Below are 14,700 nucleotides of genomic sequence, written 5' to 3' on the forward strand. Positions count from 1 at the left end.
CAGAACAGGCAGTCAATATACTTTAGAGCAGGTAAAATGCTGTGAGAAGTGGTGAAATCAGGTAGGGTTGCCTGTCTTGCCTGGGGTACTCAGGTTCTCTTTGGATTCTCCATTTTTCCCTCAGAAATCCCTGGCTCAGCAAGAAGTGTATCTATGTGGAGACGCAGCAGAGCTCATAGTCAACCCTGCCCAGGCAAACCTGCCTAGGACACGCTTGCATAGTTTCAACATCCTGAAACGTAGTTCAGATCATCATTCATGCCACCAAGATGAAGTCTCTCAAAATCAGAAGATCTTGCAGAGGCAAAGCCATCCTGATTGCCAGAGTCAGATCCTAGCACTTGCTTCTGACAGGGCTTCCTTTGCCCAGGGCTCTGGGATGTCTCAGCCAGCACCAGAAACCTCTGTTCTGCCACATCTTTCTCCTCTGCAGTCAACGAACACTTTCCTTCCCTGCTCTTCCCACTCATTGCTTGCAAAGCTCAGCAATTCAAAATAGCTGATTTCAATGTCTTTCAGACAATATTCCCCAAATCAGTTTATGCATGGCAGATCTCCAGCTGTACAGGAACAGACCCTCCCCACTGCTGTGCCCAACTGCAGCAGGCCAGGCCTCTCCCTCCAGTGGATGATCTCCTTCTTACATCACTGCATTACTCAAACCCCACTGTATTTGAATACACTCCAAGTAGTGTGGCTTCAGTAAATAAGGTGGTGAATGAATTAGGTTAGAATAAGCAAGTGCAGTAATTAGTATGCCAATAGCAGAATAAAGCTATTTTTAAAATCACCAAACAGCACTTCTCTTTACTATGATTGCAGAGATTATGTAAAATGATGATTAAAATCAGGTCCCTGCATCACAGACAGATCCATGGTTTAGAGGTACAGAATCAAAGTTGCAGAGGAATGAGAGGAGACAGCATTGTTTTAAATGGCGCTCTCTGTTTGCATTTCCTAATGAAGTGTAAAGCAGCTGCATCACCAACCTCTTTCAACTCACACTACTTTTTCTAGGCAGCGTTTTGCCAAGAAACCATTTCCTTTTTAAGATCAGCTGAGTACTTCTGGGAACCTCAGCTCAGGAGAAATCTGCTGCATCACACCCCAGAACTCAGCAGAGTCACCGGGCGCCCCTCATGTGCAGCGCTGACACCTACAGTGCTTCCAGCAGAAGTATTTCACTTGTTTGTACATCACTCTGTTGAAGATTCTGCACTTTGAGACCAAGCTACCAAAAAAAATGCTGCCATTTTCATCACAGCTACTTGGAAAAAGCCTCTAGAAATTGATTGTCATTAAAGAGTTGGCAAGAACACTGCTTATGATGATAAGCAGAGATTTTAAAGTTTTGTGTATACAGCCTCTTGCACTCTAATGCTCAGATTGCTGTATTTACCGTCATTATTTGATTTCTTACACCACAGTGGAGAGCAGCATTGCTGATCAAATATAAAGAGGCAGCCAATCCCAGCGCAAATAGAAATATAAATATAAGCCTGCACATTTATAGGCAATCAGAACTATGTCAAACAGCATAAGATAAAAAGCACAGTATATGTTTGTTGTTAACAACAGACAAACATTTGTCTCACAAAATTTTCACAGTTTCTCACCATTGTTAATCAATCATCAGCTGTAATTTAAGATGAAGTTTTAAAATGCTTTAATTACCTTGTGGGAAACATGCCCAATTATAGCATCATGAGTTATTAAAGCTGAGGGTTTATTCATTTATAGCAGGTTTTTTTTTTTTTTTTTTTTTTTTTTTACACAAAACAGACGCAACAGAAACTGTTATTATTTGATTTCCTAGCATAAAAGATCTCTAGCACATAGAAAAAAAGGCATTTGCCATTATTTGCACTACATTCTCTGATTTCTTTCTAGACAGTTTTGTCAGACAACATGCATAGGCAAGCAGTAACATCACACATGACCTTCCTTGTAGGAACATCAAACTGATGTAACATGAAGACCATACAGACCAGCATTTTGCACTTACCCATTCTGTCCAAGATGTTCTCCTCCTGCAGACAACCGACGTGAGGCTGGGAACACAACACCTCCCATCTGTTAGGCCTGCTCTGCTCAGTGCCCCTCAGCCTTGTACTAGGGTCTGTGAAGGATCTCCACTTCAGCAAAGAGGTGGCCAGAGAGGCTCCTGCAAGGTCATGTTGTCATGCAGGGAGCATTGGGCAGCAGCAGCTATCAACGCCCAGAGGCTTTCGTAGGCACATGCCTCTGCATCCTCCTCAGAGCATGGCCCAGAGAACCCTGATAGCACTTCAGCCTGCAGACATAACTCAGCACATATCCTCAGACAGCCACTGAGGGGCTGTGGTAACCAGGAGACCCCAGGTTTCAGCCTAAGGGCACTCCAAAGCTGCAGCCTTGAGCCGGTCACGCTGAGAACCAACCAGCTCTGAGCTGAGGTCAACAAAAAGAAGGAACCAGCTGAGTACCATCACTACAAATGAGCAGAGTAGGACAGGTGCATTTAATGAGGGACCTAGCAAATATGGGGGCTGGAAATCCATTTCAAAGGGGTATGCACATCTCTGAGAGACAGACTACAGCCTGTAGATCACTTATGCTGCAGCTTGTTCACCTCTCAGGGCCTCTGTCCTATAGTGGTCTGTTCTGGGGTAGGGACAGCCCTTAAGAAAGAGAAGCTAAGCAGCAAAAAAGTCTCACAGAAGTCCCCTGGGCTTCTCACACTCCCTTGAAGCTTACCAGAGGCATTCTGACAAGCTGTGTGTAACCTGTGGTAAAAATAGGGATGTTAAGGCTGGAGGTAGGACAGGTGTTCATGTAAGTGGCTGATTGTTTGTGTGCTTTCTAAATACCCAAATGAGCGATCAGCAGTTTGTGTTAATTGACAATAAAGTAAAATTTGCCACTTGAGACCATTTTGCCCGTGACAGACAAATTTCATGGTTGCACAAAAAGCCTGTAGCACCGCCAGGGTTCAGCCTGCCTCACACAGAAGGCCTACGGCAAACAGCTTGGGTCCTCCTGCAGCTCCCTGAAGGAAGCCTCTGTTTAGAAGCTTGTGAATGTCTGCTGGGCTGTGGGAGCCAAGTATCCCCTATATGGCAGTTCTCTGAGTGTGCTGAGACGCTGCAGGCTGTGAGGCCATGGGCAGCATGCAGCGCGATGGTGGCTGGGCCAGCAGCAGGAAGGGAGCCACCAGGGGAAGATGGCGCAGAGCACAGTTACGCATATTCTCTTCTCCAGTCTCTTCTTAGTCTGAGATTTTTGGTCCTCACCTTCATTATGTTGCTGCCACAGTGGATGCTGAGAATATGTTGCAAAAGAAAACTTGTGCAGCTCTAAGTAGTGGCAGAAAAAAATTCTGTTAGACAAAAGCATTCCTTCTTCTTCTCAGCCTCTTTATGAGTTAAATCTACATCTGAGGCTCTTCACAGAGCCCATGTTGAAACACAACACCTGAGGAATAATTTGTAAGATTTTACTCTTCAGATTCACTTTAACTGGAGAAAGCTACAAGGCAACTACTATTCCTTTGTATCCTTTACTGTTCACCTTCTGAAGAGATGACTTGCACGCTGTTTTCCCTGTTCTAGCTTCACTTTGGCTGGCAGAATGAGCATCGAGTGGCCTGGATGAACAGCACTGATCCCTGTGGCAGTCTGGGAGCAGCCCCAAGGCCTCAGGAGCAGGACATCTGCTATAAGGTGAAGGACTGATTTGCTTTATGCAACCAGCTTTCAAGCTTCAGTATTTCCTCCTACAAGCATTCCCTTTGTACAGCAAGCTACAGGAGTGACTTAGCAAAAGGACTGGGAATCCTGTGCTGTAGAAACCAGCATACAGATTAGAAGGCACTGTTCTTCAGACCAGTCCTGTTATATATGTCTGATTTTCTTCTGACAGAATCATGAAGATTGGAACCGGCCACTAAGATAATCTAGTCCCACCATCAACCCGTCACTAGCAGGCCCACTAGCCATTCCCTCAGTGCCACATCTACTTTTCCTGAACACCTCCAGGGACAGTGACGCCACCACCTCCCTGGGCAGCCTGTGCCAATATTCCACCACTCCTCCTCAGAAGAAATTTTTCTTAATAATTCCCAGGAAATCAGCTTTGTTTCCAGGCTCCAAAACTTGATGACAAAGGAAGATCAGACTCTAAATTTAACAGCAATTTAATATGATGTCTAGTAATTTGCAGATGACAGCAAATTAACATGAGTTGATTCCTACTGCAGTGAAAATACAAGCAACATCCCACTGGGGTTAGAAGTACTTAAAAATGAAGCAATTCATTTGTGAAAAAAAAAACACTGTTTTTCCTCTATAATACCTGAGTGTATTTTGAAGACAGTACTCACAAAACTACAATTGTTCAATTGATGCAACTCAGTAATTTTTATTGCAACTGGAAGACAATACATCACAGAAACTTTATGGTAGGTTTTGGGAAAGTGTTATTTACAATAATAATTGATGAAGTAGTTTGTCTTTGGCAATATGATTACACATCAAGAAAATGTAAAATGCAAGTATGCCTCTAAATCAACATTTTCATATTCCCTAAAGATCAGCTGATTGCACTTGTCTTCGGACTGCTCATTTAGGTAAACACAAATACAACTTAACATCACTGTTATCATTCCCCATCACAGTTTGTATTTTAATATTGATGAAATTGGCAGTTTCAGATGCCAAGTACAGGAAAAAAAATTGGCTTATCACTGTACTAAATTAACATATTGGCCAGTTAAGGTCCTGTGACCCTTAAGCATTGATATTAAATCTCTTGGTCTTTTGATTGCTTTATCACTTTTTTTTTTTTTTTTCTGTAAAACAAAATATTTCAGAAATTACAGATCAGAGTATAAAAAAAATGTACAAGTCCATAATGCTTTTCATACACACACAAATCATTCCCCCCGACATTTTACATCATGGCAGTTTTAAGTAGTGAGTGTGAATGATGCAGGCATGGAACTGGTTATCAGGTACAGGTATTACTTTCAATTGTCATCCCACACACATACTCAGAAATGTACAATGCTCTGTTAACTTAAAAATGTACTGAAGTTCAATGGTTAATCTGAAAGAAAAAAATGTCTTGGGATTTTAGGCCAGAGTAAAGAGATTCCCATTTCCAGATGATGGTCATTGCAGAATGCAACACATAATTCTAGCACAAGTAGCAGTTATCCCTTAAACCCTCAGATAATGAACTCTCGGACTGCTGGCCTGATCCAACGGCCAATGAAATTAAGCAAAAAAGAAAAACTGAAACAGAAATGCCTTCCACTGTCTGGGAGAGGCTGTTCCATCAGGCCCGTTTCCCCTTTTTGCAAAAGGAAACGTGATACAGTAGAAAAACCATGATATAGCTTCAGATAAATACTTCTTGTTTCAATGCTAAAACAAAAACAAAACCCAAGCTCTCCAAACCAGGAAAGGCTACTTATTAGAACAACTCAAAGTGACCTCTAGATCATTTCTGGTTTTAAATGTACACCAGCAAAATACAGCACCATAGACACATTAGGTTGAGACTTTTTTTGGTCAGTGAAGCTAGTACTTGTTGGCTGAACTGTGGAAGAATTGTAAGGTCATGTACATGATAAAGCAACCCAGCTGACAAGTCTCTGCTTAATTCAAGAATAACCAGTACTAGAAGTAAAAATGCAAAAAAACAAAAACAAAACAAACAAAAAAAACCCCAAAAAACAAAACCCAAAAAAACCCTAATAAACCACCATTAATTAATACTTTCTAAATAAAAGGGGATTAGCAGATGAATTCACAAATGTATGCAGATTTATACAGAACACCGAATGTTGTGTGTAAATCCTTATAAACTCCAGCTTAAAACAGAAACACACAAATGTATAGTTTGACTTACACATTCCATTTCAAAGGAAAAGAGACATCATTACAACTTGGTAACTGTGCTAAATGCAATATAAACCAAACAGAAATTCAGAGTTTGGCAGATAACTAAGAAGAGGGTTATCACTTAGGTTATATAGCAAAGTGTTGATGTATATTACATAGAGTAGTATAAATAATAAAAAAGTATTATTTAAATTAGATCACAGTGCTGCATTATGTGCATAACAGTGTTTGATATATTACTGGAGGGCTGTGAAGAACACTACTAAAACTTAACTGGTCAGACAGTCAACACTGATATTCTGTTACAATCAAGAGGATGTATGGTTCAAATGCTCTTTTGGTGGCAAAGTCAAGAAAAGGTTTTCAAAACATTTCCTGTAAAGTATGCCCACGAGCTGTTCAAGCAGCAGTGGCATACTCGAAGGAACGTCTGCATTCTCCATGAAGTGAAGTAAATTGCATTGCATCTGGAAGTAAATGCATTCTCTCTATACCTTAATCCTGGAGCACAGGACAGCAATGTTTTAAAAAACTACTTGGGCCAGATCAAAGGAAAAATGGTAATAATAAAACAGTATAGATTTTCAAGAGCACTTGGATGTCTGTAGCTCCACTGACTGCAAAGGAGACGAGACACCCTGAGGTTCTAGAAAATCCCAGACTGTGCCTATCTACATGTTTAGATACAGAAATAATTCCAGAAAAATTAGGATCTCGATGATTTGGCTACTGAGAAAATGGCCATTTTATCCATGGTGCCATTTGGCATACAACTTAGGATTTAGTACGTTCAAGTATGTTGACACCCCTCTACCCCACTCCGGTGAAGAACACAGCCCACAGGGTTTCCTTGTATCTTTTGCTAAGGTAAACGGTAATTCAGTTGAACATCGGAAGCTGATGCACCTCCTTTGGGATTCTCTTCTCCTTTTAAGGTAAGACAGGAGTCAGCCTGGACATCACTTGAATTACCAGTAAGAATACAGCCACAGGCTAGTTCTGCGGTCTTAAACAGCATGTCTCATCCCTCCGCAAAGCTCTGGTGATCTTGACAGAACTACTGCTGGTTTTACCAGAAGTTCAGCATCAAATTGCTTTCAGAAACAGTTATGGGATGTTGTATTAAAGCTGTTCAAGAACCGTGCCCAAATCTCTAAATGCAGGCAAAAATCTGCATCAAAATGACTTCTCATGAGAACATCCAACTGCTTGCAGCATGCAAACATGGCCAGCAGATTTCACCTCCCTGCAGACTCCCGTGAAATCTGCTTGTGGCATCTGGCTGCAAGAGCTTCTCCCTGCAGAGGGTATATTCCAAGGAAACTCCTGGTGAAGTCTGAGTGACCCTTACAACACACATCTAGAAACTTGCCACTAAATTCTTGCTGACCTACCAGGATTCCTCTATTTCCCACCTGTTCTGGAGAACCATTTATTTGGCAATACTAATAGAGTGAGGAAAACAGAAAGTTAAGAGATTCTATGACTTCTCACCCCAAAATGGCTTAGTAAAGAAAGGAAACAAGCAAAACCCAACCACCTCATGTCTGGCAAGTGAGAGAGCTTGTAATACAGTGCAATTACCGCCCAGTTTTGGCATGACTCACTGTAAGGAGAGACAATTGGGTTGAGGAGACGACTTTTTTTTTTCTTCTGGAAAAACACACTCAATTCTTAATAATAACTAAAAAAAAGGACAGAACTTTTCTGATGGAGTATTACCAATTCTGACAAAGCTGCCATTTTTGCCTAGCCACAAAAAACGTTTTAAAAGGTGACTCATAAATATTTTATACAAGTCCAAATTATATACTTGTCAATAGTTAGAGGAAGCATCAAATCATGTTGATTAGCACTCAGCCAAACTGTGAACTCCTCAGCAGATCAAATGAGGAGGAACACATTTCACATGAAAACAGACACCTGCCAACAGTTTACGTTTACCAGCAAGTATAAAAAGAAGGTGTTGAAGTCTTAGATAGATTATATACGTGTATACTTATAAAGATAACCTGCTTAATTAGATATTTACGCAAAATGACCAATTTCTAAGGTAATACTAGTGGTAATTACATATTTAGCCACCAAGAGTCCACATTAATGAATAGTACTTGCTGTGCAGCAGACACTGATCTTGTTTGCACTGATGTACTGCAGTCAGTAATAATGCTTTGCAATTAGTGTTGCGACTGGGCAGGATCTGGCCACCAGCAGACAACCACATCACTTTCTCTGGAGAAAAGAAATGGCAGAGCCCCATTTTCAGTGCATTTTCTGCCATGAATTTGACTTTTAAATGTTGCTTTCTGATATATATTAAAATACCTCCTCTGTGGAGCAACTTATGCATTAATGAGCAAAGGTGGTGGCAAGTTGGTACTGTACTACTTCGTATTTCAAATGACTGCCCTCGAAGTTCATAAAACAGTGAAGGACCAAATTCTCCCGTGCAGGACTGTGTGGTTCAATGCCTGTGCATTCTGCCTACAGACCAAGTGGCTTGGGACTGTCGCAGCCCAATCACACCAAGAGGGCTCTATCAAAATGGAAAGATATGGCTCATCCATCTCCAGGCTCCATTGCCAATAGAAAACTTTGTTTTCCCCAACTTTATCTCAAAAACTGTTGGCAGCCAACAGGTTTCATATCTGTGTATTCCAACGGTAATATGCTGGCCATCGGCCCTGCATGCCTCAGCCCCAGGACCAGCAAACAGGAGAGTGCAGAGCTGCTCCTTGCACCATCCTTGGCTCCCTCCTTCCTTATCTGCATAGCTGGCAGTCATGTTGGGCTCCAGCAGCTGTCAGACAATCCTTGACAAGGCAGGTCCTGGATCCCAGGGCACACTGAGTGAGATGGGAGGAGAGGCACAATTTTGGCGCCCTGTCCCCAGCATGGTCCTGTTTTTTGTATTACAAAACGTTTGTGGAGCACGAGAAGGCTGCCAGGTCCAGCCCAGTCTACCCATTGGTCTTTCTGCTTCCTAACTGCATATACACCAGATGCAACATTCCTTCCACTACACTGAGAGGAAAGTCAGACCCTTCCCTAACTCACTCTTCAGGAATTAGATCCACCTTGATGCTGCTGAATGGAACAGTTTTTGGGATATAAACCTGTATTCTCTATCAGAAACCATTTCATTCTGTTAAGTGGCAGGGTTTTTCAGCCCCTGGGATTTTCTCCTTGTCTCTAGGATATTTTAAGTATGGAACTTTTTTATGCCAAACTGACAAATCCAGGTGAGAGAGACTGCATTATCTATTTCATGGCTTCCTTGGCTGCACGGATCTCCAATCTAACAATCACCGTGCCAGGAGAGAAGCACTATACCTGAATCACACCCTCTGTTGCACTGTTTTTTCTCGGGACACCTCAATAAGGCTGTTAATAACTTCATTTTCTCATGGCAAATTAGCAAAGCTATTTTCTTGTCTACTTATTCCTGAATCAAATCAGAGAGTTTTCCTCAGTTAATCTCCCATTATTCTCTTGATTCTGTCATACACACTCACTACTAAACTTGCCCTCAGATTATTGCGTCATGTTACACATGTACAGACGAAGAAAGGACACACTTTTACTTTTTTTTTCTTTTTTTCTTTTTTTTTTTTTTTTAAAGAGAAGTAGGGAGAGGGGGCTGAATGTGCAGACAAGGCAGTATAATTCAACCATCCAAGCCCTACCAGAGCATGAAGATTTTATTTTTTAATATTGCAGAGTAAGTTTCCCAACAGTCAGTGTTTGTCCCTGAAGAAGGTTAAACCTTAAACACCTGCTTCAAAAAAAAAAAAAAAAAAAAAAAAAATCCACGAAGAAACAACCCAACAACAAAAAAGAACCAAAACAAAAACAAAACAAAACAAAAACAAAAAAATAAAATAAACCAACCAAACTCTAAGCCTAAGGGCTTAAAAATTAGAGGCATAGCCTTTCTCTCTATTTTCTATATTTATATGAAAATAATTCATGCTTCATGCTAAATACATTATTTACCTTACAAGAACTTTGTCATCTTTGAATAAAAAAAATTGTTTGCTTTTTGTATTCCCCCCCCAGTTCCAAAAGGAATCCATGCAGTGTGGATCTTTTTTTTTTCTGCTGGCTATGCTGGTTGAATCTGGAAATCTGTGGTTTTTGCACAGATGAATCCTGACTGACGTTAACTGCAACGCTCCCTTCTGAGGGCAGTGTAGGAGCTGTTCTGTTGAACTTAATTTCACTGTTCATCAATATGTTTTCCTGTTGTTGTTTTTTTAAATTACAGAATAATACTAATGGCAGGTTTCGTAGCTTTTTTTTCCCTCAGTTAGATCAAATATTTGATCCACAGAGAAGGATTCTGATTTATTTTCTTCCTTAACATCTACTGTAACTTCTTAGACTTGATTGCTTTTCACTCAGGCAGTTCAGAAGACATAGCTTGTTTTTCCCTATACTATTATTTTTTGCACGCAGTGCCAATCTTCGGGCTTATGGCTTTTTGAACATTCAGTTAATTTAATATAGAAGACATAATTCAATGATTAGCAATGCTATTAACAGTGCCACACCCTCCCCCCCCCATTTCTTTTCATTATTTCACTCATTGCATACACAGCTCAAACTTCCCAAAACTTAGAAGTTACCAGTCTTCACGCTATTAGCCACATATAGTACATGAAGCACTAGAAGTGCATTACGGTATGCGCAGTTGCCACCAGTGGCTGTCCAAAGACTTCTATGGCACGGTGAATCCAAGTGCCACTAGATGGTCTGTGGTTTGGTGTGAGAAGTACACGCCTTCTCTTTCCCCCCAAATCTCTTTCTTCACATTCACTCACATCCCAATTGTAAGGCCGTTAAAAAAAATCTTAAGGGTTAGGCCTGAATGACTACTAAATTATGCAATCTCTTCTAGTGTAAGAGAGATTTCCAAGTGCCCGATCTTATCCCATCACAACAATGTTGATGTCACTGCGTATTCAACCATGCATTTTTTGACAAGCCGGAGAAAGCAATGGCGATTTTGGCTTTTTTCTGTTGTTAACTTTTTGTCTTCGGGTAATGAAAAGCTTTTGTAAATTAGCTGAGTGTCAGTATGAGTTCTATGGCTTCAATCTCCTTTAAAAATAAAAATCTTAAGGGTCCAAAAAAAAAAAAAAAAAAAAGTAAAAAAGAAAAAAAGAAAAGAAATAAAATCAAATAGAAAGAAAAACAAAAAAGGAAAAATTGCTGATATTGCCACAAATCATTAGAATTCACCTGACGTGCTGAAACAAAACTTTGTAAGTTCAAACAAATCATTGATTTGTTCTAATTTTTTGTGGTTTCCTTTTGCTCTTTCTGCCCCTTTGCCGTCCGATTGGTGATGTTATTCAAACAGGATCGAATTCCTGCTAAATGCAGGAGAGATCCCGCTGCTTCTTTCATCTCCTCATCGTCACTCTCAGGGGGCTTTTCAGTACGTCTCTTTTTAAGAGGCAGTGTGTCACTTGGTACTTTTTTCGCCTTCATTAAATGTTGCCTTTTCTTGTGCTGGGATGCATACCCACTGTCAGCTAAAGAATCCTTGGTCTCCTTCCGATTTTGCTTTTTGTCCTCCTCTTCTGTTTCACTATGGCTCTCATGGCTCTGGAAGCTAACTTCACTTCCTTCACTGCTGTCTTGGCTACCTTTAGTTGCAAATTCATACTGGTCATCAGCAGAGGAAGAGGAAACGGAGTCACTGGCAGGTGATGTGCTCCTGTGGTTGGAAGATTTGGCACTGCTGTAGTTGTGATCCTCCTTCGGGTCACCGCTAACAACTGGAGAGCCACAAGACTGTTCGCTTTCTGTCCGCATCCGGCAGTTTGTAATCCCATTCCTGGAAAAGCAAATTGAAGTAGTTGAAAAAAACGCAGAGAAGTAATCCTGCTTCAGTGCAAAAAATAATAAGGTGAAAACAACTGACAGATAATCGAAAGTTATGGTTACTGAAGTAACATCCAGGCAGGCCACTTTCAAAACCTGATTTTTTACAATTGTTTGCAAATTGGACTCCACATGTTTTTCAAGGCAACAGTTACATAGCAGTAAAAGAGGCAGGAGTAAGGAGGGTGGCCGTAAGAAGTAATGTCTGAGCAGTCCTGATCCGTGTTTTAAGAAAATTATTACAAAGTTTTATTTACTAGATTTTAAATAAGTTCTGATGAGTTATATAAATATCCTCCAAACTTTTCAAATGATACTACTAAAAATGTGGGGAAGAGACACCAACTTCCTGGTGTTCTGCCTTTGCCTCCTCTCAGAGACTCTTTCTCAGCTCTGCCATTCCCAGGTAAGAGGATTTCAGCTGGAATCTGTGTGGTCCCAGATAGGATATTTTTGACACATTTTTGACACTTCTGACTGTGATCAGTTTGTGGATCTTAAAAACAGTGTGATGGTAAAACGCTGCCAACAAAATATTATGTATTCAAAAACAAGGAGTACCAAAAAATCTGGTTTTGTTTTAGAAATTTTCATTTTCCTCTTAGGTTTTATGGCACATAGTTCTCAGCACTGTGGGAACTATGGCAGCACAAGATGTTAAAAAACTAATGGTGTCCCCTTCTGCACTGGAAAATATTATAGCATTACCAATGACTTCACAATAGAGAACACAATGCTCTCAAGTCAGCTGCAGAAGGGATCGCCTCTGTGCAGTGTTTAATTTCTACTAGAAAAGGAGAGGGAGATGCTCATCCCTGAGTAGAGGCATCATCATTTTCCCTGCCAGTTCACCAGCCTTGAACTCGTCTATCAATAAAAACAAAAATCAAAAACAAGCAAGGCTGTTTCATCTGTCACATGATAAACCACTTTAAGATCTGGTCCTGCCACCTTCATGCTATCATCACAGTGCTTTCATACAATCATGACTGCGTTGGTTAAAAATGCACACTGAACACAGGTGCTTCTTAACAGAAATGTGACAGTGACCAGGGTAGTCCTGTTTCTGCTTTAAAAATGGGGAAGTGCTTTAGGTTTCAGGGAGTGTTGCACACAGTTCCGGTTTCCTTACACAATGAACAACAGAGCATTATCCATTTTAGATAGGTATGGTTGAAAATACAGGAGAAGTATATAATCCCTCAGTTCCTATTCATCTCAATGCACTTATCTGTGGAGCTTATTGAAGTAAGAAACAGCTTCTGAGAAGCAGTGACAGGACAGTGCTAAAAGGCAGTGCATTAATCAGTCTCCCCAAATGTTCTTATTTACAGTACTTTCAGATAAATATATGTAACAGAAGGCACAGTTATTAGCAGCCACTTTTGCTCAATAAAATTATTTTCACTTAGATTTTCAAGTAGCTTTATGATCCATAAATTATATACAAAACCCAGAAAGAATACACAATGCTCCTTCAATTATTAATAACTAAATGCAATGTCATTCATGACTGTGCAGCAAGCCAGCTGCATTTACTCTGTGATGGTTTCCCACTGCAGGGGTTGTCATTAGAAGATGCCAAATGCTTAAAAGAAGAAATCATCCATACTAAACTAGTTGAAAGGTGAATTTATAACCAACTCCTTAAGATCAGTCATTACGAGGAAGCATGTGATGCATTTTAAGTGACAGATTCTTCATTTTTAGGGTAAATTTACATTTAAATATGTTCAAAATTATCATAAATTTGCATAAAATTGAAGTTACTTGATTTTATTAGGCAGCTAATAGTCAGGGCAATGTGGCTCAGTAAACATCACATGCTCCTAGTTCCCCATATAAAGCCACCAATAAATTCTTGCTCCAAGGGAAAAAAACACAGGACAGAATAGGTAGGAACCCAAGTGGAATGCTTATGGATTAAGTTACTAGTGAACAAGGATTCTGACAGATGGGATTTAAATTAAGATGCCCATTTTTGTGTTATGAGATCTACCTCTATTTGTTCTCAGAAACTATCAATAAAAGGAAAACAACAGTTCCATGGAGCAGAGCAACCATGTGCCAAAACACCACCCTGGTTTGCCCCCTCTTGAGTTTAGTGTTTGCTTTCCCTAAAGGGGCTCTAATTTGGATTCAAAAGCTCTGCCCAAGGGACATACTCCAGATCCCAATCCCCTAAAAAAAACAACAATGAAAACAAACAAAAAATAAACAACAACAACAAAAACAGAAAATTGGAATGAAAAGGCCCAGGGACTACAGGAGCAATGTCCTGGGGGAAAGTGTACTACTATGGGGTTAGAATCCCACAGGAATGATTGCAAACAGGGATAATGGCAAAGACAGACAGAAAAGGACAAAAAAAGAGTCACTTTAAAATAAGTGGGAGAAGATAGGAAATACTGCATTTCAAAAGAAAAGGAGCTACGGTGGAACTGGTCAGGAAATGGACAGCATTTGCATCTCAGAAAAATTTTTATATTTTTCACTTACATTTTGAAAGATTTCCAACCAGTTCTGCTTGGGGAAATAAAAAAGGAAGAGAAAGAAGGTCAAGGAGAGAAGTAGCAAGGCTAATCTGCAGAGATGAAAATGAGTTATACAGGCAGAGTGGCTTAGGATATTCATCGGGTCAACATTCACGTAGCCTGAAAGTAAATTCATCTGATAGGCAACAGGCCAAAACATAGGAAGAATTAGTTATAACTGATATTACTACATAAGTAAGAGTTTAATAAACTATTACCTAAATCATTAATAATCCACACATGCTTCTCAGACATTGTCAAGCTTCATATTGTGCTCGTACCCACTCACACACTCACACATCAATCTGGTGATATGCTAAGTTCAAGGCGGATCATCAGCAGATGAATTCCCCCAGGCTTCAGGGGACAGATTTTGGCCAGCTGAATCT

At 40.3% G+C, this 14,700-nt stretch overlaps 1 protein-coding gene across 7 annotated transcripts in view; it reads right to left on the reverse strand.

The window, feature by feature from the left end:
* Positions 1–4,370: 4,370 nt before the first annotated feature.
* The window catches only part of FOXN3 (forkhead box N3), a 230,321-nt gene continuing 219,991 nt past the window's right edge, over positions 4,371–14,700 (reverse strand). For all 7 annotated transcript variants that reach the window (XM_085225480.1, XM_085225484.1, XM_085225483.1 and 4 more), the window contains one exon: positions 4,371–11,730. In XM_085225480.1, coding sequence (XP_085081606.1) covers positions 11,181–11,730 — 550 coding nt within the window. In that variant the 3' untranslated portion in view covers positions 4,371–11,180. The remainder of the gene's footprint in view (positions 11,731–14,700) is intronic.

Source organism: Meleagris gallopavo, chromosome 5, assembly GCF_905368555.1.
Source record: "Meleagris gallopavo chromosome 5, MGAL_WU_HG_1.1, whole genome shotgun sequence".
Taxonomy (NCBI): Eukaryota; Metazoa; Chordata; class Aves; order Galliformes; family Phasianidae; genus Meleagris; species Meleagris gallopavo.